At 40.1% G+C, this 15,366-nt stretch overlaps 1 protein-coding gene across 1 annotated transcript in view; it reads left to right on the forward strand.

Moving 5' to 3' along the window:
* The first annotated feature begins 1,857 nt into the window (after positions 1 to 1,857).
* The window catches only part of LOC134615533 (uncharacterized), a 28,721-nt gene continuing 15,212 nt past the window's right edge, over positions 1,858 to 15,366 (forward strand). Inside the window, exons 1-4 of the mRNA XM_063460070.1 lie at positions 1,858 to 2,327; positions 6,866 to 7,272; positions 13,085 to 13,155; positions 15,251 to 15,313. Coding sequence (XP_063316140.1) covers positions 2,137 to 2,327; positions 6,866 to 7,272; positions 13,085 to 13,155; positions 15,251 to 15,313 — 732 coding nt within the window. The 5' untranslated portion in view covers positions 1,858 to 2,136. The remainder of the gene's footprint in view (positions 2,328 to 6,865; positions 7,273 to 13,084; positions 13,156 to 15,250; positions 15,314 to 15,366) is intronic.

Consider the following 15,366-nt stretch of genomic DNA (forward strand, 5'->3'; position numbering starts at 1 on the left):
GCCTGGATATATTTACATTAGATTCATGTTGTACTAATGAGTTTTAGATTTTGTAATTATTACATGCTAGTAGTATTGCTGCCCCCTCTCCGTCTGCTGCCTTAAGGCCATGGCTCAGCAGCATTACCAGAGATCTGGCTCTAATGGTACGCTTTATTAATTAATTGACATGCTTTTCAAGTAATACCATAGGTTTTTTCAATTAGAGTAAATGAGTCTAATTTAAAGGAATGCGCCAAGCACAATAACCACTACAGTACTCTGCATTTGAAATAGTGCAAGTAGTGCCATGGCACTGCTCATTGTAAGTATTCAAACCATTTCGGAATACCTCAGGTATATTAAGGGTGGCTTGCAACCTCTACTACAACTATCAGTGAGCCAGAAACTCCTATTTAGGAGCTTACAGAATGGTGCAGTTGTTATGGGATTTGGAGTGTTCCTTTAAAGTTCACAAGTATTTACAACACAAAAAATGCAAAAAATAACATTAAAATAAAAAATTAAAAACGACCTTAACATTCCTCAAATTGTAGCACTTGCAAAGGCAAGTGTAGCAGCAAGCATGACCATCCCAAAGTAGGTAGAAGAAAATTCTGGTCTATAGTTTGTTTGTTTTCACATAGGATGAGTGGAACTGCTGAGTAAACTGATAGCATCCATACCGTGGTTGAAAGCTTAGATTTGTGAGCCGGTCTGATTGCAGGGATATCCCCACCTTTTTACCTCACATGTATCAAGGTACAACTCAAGCTCTCTTCAAAGCTGTATTTGTTGTATTTTATTTCTACTTATCAAAGCCAGAGAAGGTAGGAAAGAGATGTGACTGCCGAAATTGCCCTTACCAAAGTATTAAAAAATGTTTTGGACTACAACTCCCATGATGCTTGGCCAGCATTATGGGTGTAAGAGCATTATGGGGGATGTAGTCCACAACATCTGGAGTGCCGAAGGTTGCCTATCCCTGATCTATGAGATTCTGCTTTTTTTTTTTTATTTTATTTCTTGCAGTGTTAAGGGGACAGGAGTACTGCCCCAGACCTTTTCAATGAGATGAAGTGGTCTGGGTGCCAATAGTGTCCCTTTAATAGCCCTCAGTAGTCCTGCAAAAGAGAAATAAATAAATTAGATAGGGATAATCACTAAAGTGGGAATTCAAGGAGAATTTAATATCCTAGGTCAAAGTAAACAAACTGAAAGCATAGTTTGGCCATTTTAACCTTAAATGTAAAAATTCACTTTAACCCCTTAAGGACACATAACATGTGTGACATGTCATGATTCCCTTTTATTCCAGAAGTTTGGTCCTTAAGGGGTTAAATTCTCGCTTTAGTAATTAACCCTAATAGTTTGATTAATGCAAAATATAAATAATGAGAATAATGGGGTTATTTTCTTCTTTTTCTAGTTATCTATAATCTGCAGTATGAACAAAAGCCTGTGTATTTCTTATATTGGCTTCAAACTATTGATTCTAATAAATATTTCACCAAATAATTGCTAATGATTTCTACCTTCAACTGACTGTCAAATAACTATTGTTGTTGCTCTCCATGTGCGATCTATCCAGTGAATTCCCAAGCACTTATTTATGTTGTATTTTAAATTCCTATCACTAGTTATTGTTCATGAAAGAATATTTTTTAATTAGATTTTTGCAATTTAATTAAACACAGGTTGAGGGGGTGAGACATTGTGACACTTAGCAAGTTGTGTCCGTACAGCTATTGCTGTTTAGTGATTGATACAGTATTGTGTGTGTGTGTTTATGGTTTCGTTTTGCACTATATAGGTATATGGACACCATGTGACATGCTAAGATTGGGACTACAAGGCGTCTCTGCTGGTTTGCTGACAATGGCACGCTGTAGCGGTTGTCATTGTGCCTGGGGGTGTTTAGTGTGAAGCTTCGGTTGCTATGTCATCAGTTTTCCTGGAGATCGCCCGTGTGCTACTTTCTAACACTCCGGGCTACCGGCCGGACAGGAAGGGTTCACTCAGCTCCTCACTACATCCCAGGGAGATACAGTAACTCAGGCAGGGGCTAGCCCTCCAGTCCACCATCTCAGGCGTGCATGTGCGATGTGCTGCAGGCTCTGAAAGTTGCAGGGAGAAGAAGTGTTTGGGTAGGGGGAGATGACCCAGCCAACGTCTGGCCCCTTGGCCAAGCTCTCTAGGCAGCCTGGGGAGCCACAGCAACGAAGAGTGGGCAACGGGACAGGTACCTGGCACAAGGAAGAAATGCCCGCTGGCACTGCTGGTATCCCAGTGGCTGCTGCCTACAGTCCTGCTGGAGGTGGGGAGATCTTCCAGGCAGTGGAGGGAGGGTGAGTTTGTGAAGTACTATTTAATGCTGGTAACAATGTACTTGGCTTGCTTTCAACATTCTATTGGTGTTTAACCCCTGCAGGACCAGACCAGGGCACATTGCAGTCTATCTGCCATCATTTACTCGTTCTGAAGGGGTTAAGTTCATTGATTATATTGTGGTGTAAGAAAAAAAATATTCTTGAATTACTTTTTAATGCTTTGTGCTTGGATAAATGCCTTAATATGGTAAAGTAGTTTGGAAAAGTTTGTGTGTGTGTGTGTGTGTGTTTGCTTTTTCATGGATTGCTTTCAAGGAATGGTTGGATTTAGTAATCAGATTGTATGGATTTTAAAACGGCACTGATGGGAGTTTTAGTCTATTACAAGTATTTATAGATGGCATGACTACTCAGTCATCTGGGACTCTAGTGATATATGACACCTGATTTCCTCCAAGAGATGACTACTGAAGTGTTAAATCTGTCTGTACCATTCCTTTAAAATAACTACTGCACATGGCTTTGGCTTACACCCAAGAGAACATGCATGTGCTTTAGCCTCATATAATTTTGGATCAGAATGTGTACAGTGAAATCTAATGAAACACAGATGTTTCAGTATTGTACTGTACCAATAGCTTAATGCATCATTTGGTCTTTTTTCTCAGCCTTTCTGTCTTTGCCACTAGTAGTGTTATTTTAATTAAAACTAAAACTCAATAGCAAGTGGAATAACATATAGAAAAACTGAGTGCATGATTTTATGTGCGTAGGAGACATGGGTGGGGGGTGACAGTCTAATGGATTCTAGGCCTTGGAAGGCTGAGTGTTCTTTATGTCAATACAATAACAGGAAATAATATTCAGCTAATTAAAGAGGATTATTGAGGAATTAATTGCTACGGTATATTTAGAAAGGAACAAAAACTAAAAAAATATGTCAATATGTATACCTGGTCCTAAAATGGTCTTGTAGTGAAAAAAAACTGTTTAAATGATAAAAGATCTAGAACTGAAAGGCCCTCATGTGTAATTTTATTTTAATTTTTTGTTTAAAGGGGCATTTTAGTCACCGGAACCACTACAGCTTAACAAATAAAGTATATATTTGAAGTTTATAGGAGTATGGTTGGCATACATTTATACGTGTTTACAGTGCTGCCTAATAACATCTCTAGGTGCAGTCACTCTGAAGGCCACTAGAAGTCCTCCCTATCTCGGTGCTGCACTGTGTGCACCACCCACAATTGGCATCTCCACGCTCTGCATATTATTCAATTATACATTTCTACATTCTCAAAAATTCTCAGTTTCCTGCGCTGTTACCGGATGGTAAAGGGATAATATTGTGTACCAGAAATTACCCGCAATTATAGAAACAATTTAATTAAGCTTTATTGCAATTTTCTAGAGTTTGATTTTTGTTTCTAGAACTTCCCCCATGCTCTCTGAGTGTTTTTTCAGTGCATACAGACATTCCCACATCCTGTGGGAGAAAGATTATTTCAGTCTATTTTGCTGTCTACGTTTTGAAGTGGCTTTCATTATACTTGTTTTATGGAGTAAACGAATGTGCATTATGTGCATTAGCAGGAAGATATATCATTTAACCTTTTACATAAATTCACACTGTAAAATAAAATATAGTAGCATAGATTATTTTATAAATGGCATTACTCGGACTAACGAGTAGATAGTAAACAGTATTTGGTTCTCTCATATATTAGGATTTTAAAATAGGTACAGGCAGTGGTGAGGAAAAATAGTGTAATGTGTGTGGTAAATTGGCTAAAATGATTTTTGTGTGAAAGAGCTGTCGTGAATACATACAGTTTCAGGTATCTTGTTATGGTGGCTGCAAAATTGCAACTAAGTTTAGTTGAGATATTTATGATCTCAGAAGTCAGTGAAAGTTTTGTGCATTTGATACTAGGAATCCACTGATCGAGAATCTAGATCCAAGACCATTGGGTTACCAAATCAATAAACAAAAACGTAAGTTACTGACAGTTAGCACACCAGCTAGCACATGTAGGCGTTTGGCAGTTATGGTCCTCAGGTGTGTCTCCAAGGAATGTGGCCAAGCAAGAAAAGCATCACAAAAGGCAAACTTGGTTACAATAGGAGAGGGGGACACCAAAGGTAACTAAGGAGAAATGATGCAACTAATATATTATAATGTGATGGGTGCATGGTTACTGCACAATTTAATAAGGGTGCCTATAGTTCTCCTTTCTGTCCTTTCCTTTCCAAATGTTTACATCTTCACTGGGAGAGATAGTCAGGATCAGTTGCAACTTATCGTACAGCCTTCTACACAATGAGGCAAATACTAAAATAACACCCTTGTTCAATGCATTCGCACACATCCTAGGCCTATAATTCCTTCCATTCAAGTGTACAGGTTGTTACCATGCATTTTGTTTAACGTTAATGACATGCAATGCATATGCACACATTGTTAGCTTTTAGTTCTTGGAGGGATTGTTAAGGATGTGTATGTGTGAAACAAGCTGTGTTATTCCCCCACTGTTGGAACATACTCCTAGGTGATCACTGCCATGGACTTAAAGTATATTTCTATTCAGATTGTAGCATGCCCTCAAGTACTTGGAGACACTTAATGCAGAACACAGAAAGGAGTCTGATTCAGAAAATGTCCACTGTTTATTAAACAGAACAAAGGTTTTAAAGCAAAGTAATAAGGGGCAGTCTAGCGGCAGTATCATTAATTACCAATCAAATATTGACAACTATTGAGTAATAACATGGACAGCTCATGCATACAACATGGCAAAAGCATAACAAATCATAGATCTAACATTTATCTAGTGGGATGTAATAGGTTTGCTCTTCGTATAAGAGGGTGTAAAGGCACTGCTGTATTTAGCCCAAGGCAAAATAGGCATTTGCCTTGGGCGGCACAAACGCCAACTCGGGCTTCCCTGGTGTTCCCCCTGTCCCCGGGGTCCAGTGGGGCTGCTGTGAGGTAGACTGCTCTGGGGCGGCTGTGTTAGACTCCGGGGCTGCGAAGGAGCTGTCATCTTCCTGCTCTGCTCCCTTGTGCGCCGTTTGCTGATGCAGCGGGAGCCGGAATATGACGTCATCAGTACACAGTCCAAGAGGCGCGAGGGAGCAGAGCAGGGAGATCACAGCTCCCTCGCCGCCTCTGAGTCTAACACAATCGCACGCCTCACAGCAGCCCCAGGGACAGATCCACACCAGCTCTCCAGGTAGGGAGGCTGGGTGGAAATTTTTAATTTATAATAATATTAATGAGTGTGTGTGTGTGTGTATGAGTGTTTGTCAAATCAGTGAGAGTCTGTTTGTCATTGAGTGTGTGTGTGTGTGTGTGTGTGTCAGTATGTCTGTCAATGAGTGTTTGTGTGTCTGTCAGTGTGTGTGTGTCTGTTAATGAGTGAGTGTGTGTCAGTGAATGTCTGTGTCAAATCAGTGAGTCTGTGTCTGTCAGTGACGTCTGTGTGTTTGTCATTGAGTGTGTGTGTGACACTCAGTGTGTGTCTGTCAGTGAATGTGTGTGTGTCTGTCAGCGTGTGTGCTTAAAGGTGCACTATAGGCACCCAGACCACTTCAGCTTATTGAAGTAGTCTGGGTGCAGTGTCCCAGTCCCCTTAACCCTGCAAGTCTAATTATTGCAGTTAACCAGATGGAGTTCCAGGTGGTTCGCCTAACTGATGCTGGATGTCCTCACGCTGTGCAGAACACAGATGTCTGCTAAATCCCCATAGAAAATAATTGATACAATGCTTTCCTATGGGGAAGCCTAATGCAAGCGCTGAGGAGCCTGACTCAGCGCAGAGGGACACCAGCGCTGGATTCAGGTAAGTGACTGAAGTGCCGAGTGGGTGGCAGGGGGACACAAGGGAGGGGGGCACTATAGGGAACTATAGTGCCAGGAAAATAGCTTTGTTTTCCTGACACTATAGTATCCCTTTAAAATGAGTAGGAAAAGGTGGAGTCTAAAGAGGAAGGGGTGGGTTCTTAACCAGGAAGAGGTGCTGCCTTGACAGTAAGGGGTGGGGCAAATTTAGATTAGGGGATAACCAGGTTTAGTCATGCCTAGGGCAGCACAAAACCACAATACACCACTTTGTAGAGGTAGTGCCTTCTTAGAAGAGGGAGGAGAACATAGATGGTCATGTGTCAAGACTATGTATGGCACGTGCGGCCCTTCTAATGTACAATGTTGTTATGTTAGTGTGATGATTTCAGCTGAACATAAATTAACCCTTTCACCCATAAATAAAAATAAATGTGTAGCTTACTCTGAAGTGGCTGAGACATATAAGCCAATATGTGGTTGAGACGAGACGGTTAGAGCCAGATGATATGATTCTACAAGAACAAAAAATTCATATGTGAATATGTTATGTTGTATATGTAAAATGTATTATGTTTGAATGTAGCTCCTATATAATGCATAGAAAATCCAAATATAATCAATCCTAGTGTTCCTAGTCTCTTGTAACATAGCTTTAAAGAATCTGACACTTCTACACTCCATTTTCACTTTTTTGTTTTATTTTTATATATAGACATTTGGAGAGATGCCAGCAGATTATTGAAACAGAAGGCTCAGCGATTTTGGGATGTTATGATGAAAAAGGACACACGCCTGTTCACTGGGCTGCCCTTGCGGGATCTGTAGAACTTATTGGGCTCTTTGTGGACTCTAGAGGACCTGTGGATCTTCAAAGCCAAGCAGAGCTTGGGCAGCGCCCTATTCACTGGGCTGCTGTTAACGGACACATTGCTGTGGTCGATATTCTTGTGAAGGCAGGTGTTTCATTGGATGTAGAAGACCAGAAGGGTTGTTCTCCCTTAATCACAGCAGCTCAATATGGACAAACAGCCCTTTGTTGCTACCTCATTGGAAAAGGTGCCAAAGTACACGTGTGTGACACCGAGGGAGACAGTGCATTGCATTGGGCATGTTTTAAGGGTGAGTTTTATGTTTCTAACAAAGTCAATTCTAACTTAAAGGGACACTATAGTCACCTGAACAACTTTAGCTTAATTAAGCAGTTTTGGTGTATAGAACATGCCCCTGCAGCCTCACTGCTCAATCCTCTGCCATTTAGGAGTTAAATCCCTTTGTTTATGAACCCTAATCACACCTCCCTGCATGTGACTTGCACAGCCTTCCATAAACACTTCCTGTAAAGAGAGCCCCATTTGGGCTTTCTTTATTGCAAGTTCTGTTTATTTAAGATTTTCTTATCCCCTGCTATGTTAATAGCTTGCTAGACCCTGCAAGAGCCTCCTGTATGTGATTAAAGTTCAATTTAGAGATTGAGATACAATTATTTAAGGTTAATTACATCTGTTTGAAAGTGAAACCAGTTTTTGTTTTTTTTCATGCAGGCTCTGTCAATCATAGCCAGGGGAGGTGTGGCTAGGGCTGCATAAACAGAAACAAAGTGATTTAACTCCTAAATGACAGTGAATTGAGCAGTGAAATTGCAGGGGAATGATCTATGCACTAAAACTGCGTTATTTAGCTAAAGTAATTTAGGTGACTATAGTGTTCCTTTAACTTTGAAAGGTTTTAGAATAGATTGGCTCTTAGCAATATTCCCTGTAAGCATATTTTGGTCTATAAACTAAACTGTTAAGACAGGAAGTTACATGAAAAACTTTACCTGGAATTTACAGAGGAATAAAATGTACTCCAGATGTTCTGGTCCTTATCCCTTGAATGGATGTGAAAGATCCAGACTAGACCAGTATGTAAATATCATTGATTTTCAGCATCCAACACCAAACAGATTTCCTGATCATTAAATTGTTCAATGAAATGATGTGAACTAACTCTGTGGGTGATTTGTCCCTTTAGGTTAAAAAACAGTAAGCACGGGGGGCGGGGCCGGACCGCCGACGGGATCAGACATGCTTGGTCTGAGCTCCCGCCTTGGGACCGGGAAAACGGCGCTAACTGGAGGTAAAACCTTCAGAAACATCCGCAACGACACTCACCCTGACCCCCAGACTCTGAGGTACAAGGGGATATCCTCCATGAGGTGCTCCGTGACCCGATGACGGCCCGAGGTGTGAGGAGCTTGAGCCGGGACGAGACGGCCGCTCTCCCGGGTCTCCGGCCGGTGTCCGGCGCCCCCCCCCCCCCCTCTGGACCGGGGGGGTCATCCCGGTCCGTAAGGGAACCAAGCAGCTCGCCAAACCAGGCTCCAGTACTCACCCGAACGCGAGGTGACCACCGCATGGCGCTTCTCAAGATGGCCGCCATGACAGCCTGCACCAGGGCTAGGCTGGCGGACTGCGCCGAGCAAATAAAGACGGGACCCAGCGGTGGCACATACAGCCAGACGGCGCAAGTAAAAACCGGAGCGTTACAGGGCTGACAACACCTGCCAATTGCCATGCGAGCAGAGAAGGCCGTACATGTCCAAGGGTGCGAGGTGGCATTATTGAATGTGGCTGTGAATCATTACCTCTCACACATCGTCCTATCCCAGGTTAATGCAATCCTGACCAAAGGATACCCACTGCCATTGCTGGATCACGTGCAGCTCACCGACGTTGTCCTGTCAGAAGGAAAACGGTAGGCAGCTCAGCTAGACAACATGAGCAGGACGGGCCCGAATCACAGCAGAGGCCGGACAGGCAGCTGCTTCAAGACACAGGAAAGCGGTACTCACCTGCAGCACCTGGCAACCTAGCCTCCAGAAGGGGCATCGGCTGACCCAGAGACTCTAAGCCAAGCGACCTACCCTGGGACTTACAACCCGCGCAGAGAGCCACTGGAGCAAACCTCCCTACGCCGACAGCATCACTATACCCTGAGAGACTATCACGGGTCATAAGGCAGGAATTATAATGTTAGCAACATTATTAACCGATAAATACCCAGCGACACAAATGATTTAGCTAATCTGTTTTATCTGCCAGATAAGCCTGTTGCCACATACGTGTCACTGCTTGATATGCTTAGTAGGGCTAGCACTTACTCAGTTCCCACGCATGCTACCATCCCTTAGCAATGATACTTACCTGCTATTAGACCCTCCAGGCTTAAAAGGTTTTCATTAGTTTTCAGCTTGTATTACTGCTCTACTTCCCGGTTTAGAGTTACCCAGGCTAGCCATGCTGTCAGAACACACACCACATTAAGTTACAACATAGTTACTCACATGAGACCCACCATGTTATGCATGCTAATGTTGCTGTTTGACACCCTGGTGACTTACAACTAGATGTACATACCAATCTTGTTTATTCACATATAAAAACAAAATGTGCCAATACTAAATGCCATTTATGTGAAATACCATGTTTTCATAGGCTTGCATTATGCTGTTGTGGCATCGTCAGCTTGTATGTTATCTCGTGCACAATAAAAATAAAGAATTAAAAAAAAAAAAAAAAAACCAGTAAGCACAGACAGAAGAACCCACTCAGATCCAATAACCTCCTGTCTGTCCCCATATAGGGCACACTCTCTCTAGTTCCCAGACATTAGGTGTCTCATCATGTCAACTGACTAAGGAGAAGAAGCTTCTTTCCTGTATTACCTTAACCAAAAGATCAATTTTCACAGCACTCTATCAATCAATAGTGCTCGTTCTAGCATTATGGATTTTTATTTTAAAGCTGGAGCATGTTATGAACTATTTTGCTATTATAACATCGATAGTGGGAAGAGTGAACCTTATGTCCCATCATTGTCTGTGGCTATAGGGTCTCTAGGCTATCTCACTGGTTTGTAACAGTGCAAAATATTCAGAAACAGTAGCTGGAAGTTTAGTTTTTCATTATTTTTTTTTTTTTATTTAATTTTTTTAGTTGACACTCTTAGAAACACTGATTTGAAATGATTCGAAAACACTAAAAGAAAGTTAGTCAGGAAAAATCGAGGAATAAATGAAAAGCCAGGAGTTTTATCTTAAACTATAATAATGTGTTAATGTAAGGCTTAATACTCCCTGCTTTCGATTGTATTAGGATCATCTTTACCATATGGTTTACTAGCATTATTAAAAAGACACTATAAGCAACAAAACAACTTTGGTTATGGCAGAAATTGAGCAGGGAGACTGCAGGGGCATGATCGATACACCAAAACTTCTTCATTAAAGGGACACAATAGTCACCAAAATAAATTCAGCTTAATGAAGCCATTTTGGTCTAAAGATCAGGCCTCTACAATCCTACTGCTCAATTCTCTGCCATGTAGGAGTTAGATTACTTTTTTTTATGCAGACCTGGTCACACCTCCCTACATGTGACTTACACAGCCATCCTAACACTTTCTGTAAAGAGTCATCTAATGTGTCAACTTCCTTTTTTTGCACAGTCTGTTTAATTTAGAATTCCTTATCTCCTACACTATTAATAGACCTTGCAGGAGCCTCATGTGTGTGTGTGACTAAAGTTTAATTTACAGAGCAGGAGATAAAAACTTCTAAAGCGAGTCTGATTAAAAATGAAACCACTTGTTTATGCAGGCTGTGTGAATCACAGCCAGGGGATGTGTGGCTATTTTTTTTTAATTCCTAAATAGCAGATAATTGAACACTGAGAGGCAAGATCGCTACACAAAAACTGCTTCACTAAGATAAAGTTGCTTTGGTGATTATAGTGTTCCTTTAAGTTTAATTTGTTTTGGTGCTAAGAGTGTCCCTTTAATATGTAGCAGGTCTGGTCTTGCAGGCAAGAGTAGGGTGTACTGAGGCAGTGATTTATAACACTACAGTAATGTCATCTAAATCATGCAAGATTTAAAATTCCCATAGACAAATGTTGAGATAAGGCTTCTGGATAATTTCAGAGTTAAAGAAATGTAGCTGGTTTCAATACAAGCTAAGTTCCTAAAGTAGTTTCACAGTCAAATTAGGAATCAAGTCACAATTCAAAAGTCAAATACAGTCTCAAAAATAATGTAGAAGTAGCAGACAGACAAGTTAATCTATAACTTTTGCTATGGTCAAAGATTAAAGTTAAAGGCACACTATAGTCATCAGAACAACTACAGCTTAATGTTGGGGTTTTGATGTATTTAGCCTGTCCATGCAGGCAATGTAAACGCTGCCTTTTCATAGAAAATTTAGTATTTACATTGCTGCCTAGTAACACCTCAAACGGCCACTAGAGGTACTTTCTATTTCAGTGCTGTCTGGTTACAACTACATGTCTGATTGTCCACCCATTGTAAAGCGCTGCGGAATTCGATGGCGCTATATAAATATCATAATAATAATAATAATAATAATAATAGGTTCAAACTACATTGTGATTCATTAACCCATACAAACTAATAACTGTTTGCTTATTGACCTCCTCCTGGTCTGGAAGTGCCTCTGATGCTACCATCATTTTGACTTGGCCCGTGAATATTAATATATAATCCAAAAAGCACTTTAAAAAAACACTTCAAAAGTTTTGATAATTAGATTTATTGCGACAGCTCCAGTTTAAGGTCACTTTCATTTTGTAGCTATTCAGATTCCTCAGAGTGCGTAACTGGTTACTTGACCTGCAGTGCTCAACTAGCTGAACCTTTCACTCGTGCCAATAGATGTCTGTGTTTCCAGAATAAAATTACAGATTTTGGAAAAATAATTATATGTATATCTAAAGAGAATTCGAAAGTATGCCAAAAGTAATATGCCCCCCCCCCCCCCCCCCCCAAAAACTGAAAATAGACAAAAAAAAGTTTTTTTGTATTGTAAGTTAAAGAGAAAAACCAGCAGCGGGGGTTATAATTCAATGCTGTAATCCTTTATTTATAAAGGTACAAGTTGTTCATCTCATGAATCTCTGGGCAGTTTACAGGGCAGTGCCAAAAAAGAGAGATATTTTTAGTAAATATGGCTTTATTTCCTCTTGGAAGAAGCTTGCTTAGGTTCCATGAGAACTTTAATTATGGAATTGTACCAATCAGTTGCATATACTTATACATCCACATTGCCACTGGGAAAAAACATGATAATCACATTAGATATAGTTGTAGACAGTTTTATTCTAATAATCTTATATAGGTTAAGCATTCTGATGGCTCTAATTAGATGTGCCCAATCATAGTGGTTTAAACCGCAGTAAGTGTGTATGGCGCAAAATTTGGTCCATTGCAATCACCCACCTTTACATCTGTTGCACCTCCTATTTAGACAAATAAGCGCTAGTTGTAAAGTAAGGTGACCAGATTATCCCAATAAAAATTTAAATCACTAGTACAGGAACCAGGCTGTGAATACTTTCTTGTAGAGAATGGGTCCTTAATCCATGGAACTCAGCATGGCTTTGCAAGGCACGCAAAGCTGCCAGACTCAAACTGATTGGGGAGATCTGAGGATGTCCCTCGGAGCTGGCCTGACAGTGCCCAACTGCAGCGGGCAATGAGGGGCAATCACTCATGACAGCACTCGGAGATACGGATCTCAGATCACTGCTATATTGCTTATTTTCATTACAGAGTACCAGCAGTCTATGATAGCTTAGACTGCATGAGTCTAAATGATTAAATTAATGCACATTAAAAATGAATGTGTTATATCTGCTCATTGTAACAGATTATGTACATAGGTTAAATACTCTTTTAGATGATTTCATCAACAATGATCACTTTTGCATTTGGTGCAGTTAGAAGTGGACCATAGATCTAAACAAATTTGATTTAACCTTCATATTATATACTAAATGTACGTATTAATGTAAGAATATTATGTATTTCATGTGAATGTTTAATATATTAGTAGTGCTTCCATTCAAGTGCTATGTGTTTTATTTCCTTAATACAGGACATTGTGAATTGGCTCAACTACTGATACACTCAGGTTGCAATCCGAGACAGGCTGATAATTTTGGTCAGGTAAAGACATTAACAGCAAACCTTGGCAGATGTGTTCTGTGCATTCGCTTATTTGGAATTGTTGAATTTGGTTAAAATAATGGGCGTTCTAAGATGCAAGCAAAAGCTATATCTGTCTTACAGGCTGTTTCCGTTACACATATAGGCTTGCAAGACTGTAAAAATAACACCGGGGAAGATCTTTCAGGGCAAAGGTTTGATAAACTGACTTATTATATTTTGAAAGTCACCTAGCCTTGAAGAATGGCCTATGCCAGGCATAGGCAACCTTCGGCACTCCAGATCTTTTGGACTGCACCTCCCATGATGCTTTGCCAGCATTACAGGTGTAAGAGCATTATGGGGGATGTAGTCTACAACATCTGGAGTGCCAAAGGTTGCCGATCCCTGGTATGGTGTCATGAGCTTATTCAGAGGGTTTTATTCAATAAAATCTAATTTGTAGCAATTTGGAATCCAGATGGCAAAATGTAGGTATAAAAAAGCTGATTTGGAAAAAAAGTATCCAACTCAAGTAATCACAGCTTGAATATTTTATGCTAAATGTTACAATTCAGATTTCAGTTTGTTGCAATTCACAGGTTGGAAAGAAAACCCAAATGTGAATTGTTGTTAAACATTCAAAGTGATTTGCACAGACTATACAGCTGAAATAAAAACATAGCTGACTAGGTCATTTTTCCAGTTTGGCTATTTTGGCCTAAAGTTTAAAATTCCTGCAAATATTTGTGCTTCATTCTGTGCACCACTCGCAAATGGGGGTGGCTGAAATGGCTGTATCCAATAACTGCAAGGGCTCTCCACATGCTTTTGGCCATGTAGTGTCATTTCTGGGAATTAAAGGCATGCATTCCCTAACATCTCCCTATAAATTCCTAAAAAGATATTCTCTATATACCGTACATTAATCCAGAAAGTTTTGCTTTGCTACTCATCTTCTGTCTTGGATAACAGACATAACAAAAAAACTCTTAAAAGGCTGAAAGAGCTTGACATCATCCTTCCATTGACTTCTGTTAGCTTTCCAGAGCTAAACCGTGCTGTGCAGGGCCACTTCATTGGCTGAGAGTGTCAGTTAATCCCCTTCAACCAGTGAGCTAAATCCTGTCTGCAGTGGAGGAAGGAAACAGTGCCCAGCGGACCCCAGATAATAAGAGAAACCATTCTAAAGCGGTTTGACTGGTTACATTAGTGGGTCACCAGGGAATTCCTGGATTGTGATCCACTGCAGTGCACAGTAGTGGTTATGGTGTTTGGAATGTTCTTTTAACATAAACAATTTGTCTGGAACAGGATATTTCCTGCAAGACATCATGTGCTGCAAGAAGGCGCTTGTAAATGTTATACAACCACAAAATAGTGTTCTTGTATTTTCTATTTACATTTTGGGACTTGCGGTTTAACCCCTTAAGGACCGAACTTCTGGAATAAAAGGGAATCATGACATGTCACACATGTCATGTGTCCTTAAGGGGTTAATGGTACCTGGGGTATCATTAAATAGTTACAAAGAAAAACAATGTGCATGTTATAACATATTCATTATAACTGAGACATTGTTAATAATTGATGTGAAAAATCTGAAATGGAAATATAGATATTTGATCCAAAATAAATTAGCAGAGATCTATATTTCTTGCAGATTGGTGGAAAGTGATAGGTTGAAGTTACACAGTGATGACTTTCCGATCATTATCCTGTGTTTTGGCAGTAAGCCTTGTTCCCTGGGCAGATAACCTAACATCAGTCAATCCATTGTGTTGCTCAGCATTTCTTACTAGAATGGAAACTATGTATGTCATGTTTAAGCAAGAAGCAGAGCTCTTAACCCCTTAAGGACCAAACTTCTGGAATAAAAGGGAATCATGACGTGTCAGACATGTCATGTGTCCTTAAGGGGTTAATTATGTTCTATCATTTTAAAGTTGAATTCATAGTGATCGCATGGAGCAGCAACTGACAACAAGATTATATGTTTAACATTTACATTGTGTTGATAGTTAACTCTTTTGTAAAATAAAAAGATTATAAATGTAATCTTAAAAATGTTCTTTGCACAGTTTATCAAAAGATTTCTTTATTATTATTCCCACAGACACCTTTACATTTAGCTGTATTAAGTGGAAATCTGCCAACCGTCCAGATCTTATGTGATCATGTAAGTAAGGCAAATCACATTTAAACACAAAGATCTTAAAAAAAATAAAAATA

The sequence above is a fragment of the Pelobates fuscus genome, chromosome 6 (genome assembly GCF_036172605.1).
Source record: "Pelobates fuscus isolate aPelFus1 chromosome 6, aPelFus1.pri, whole genome shotgun sequence".
In the NCBI taxonomy this organism is placed as follows: domain Eukaryota; kingdom Metazoa; phylum Chordata; class Amphibia; order Anura; family Pelobatidae; genus Pelobates; species Pelobates fuscus.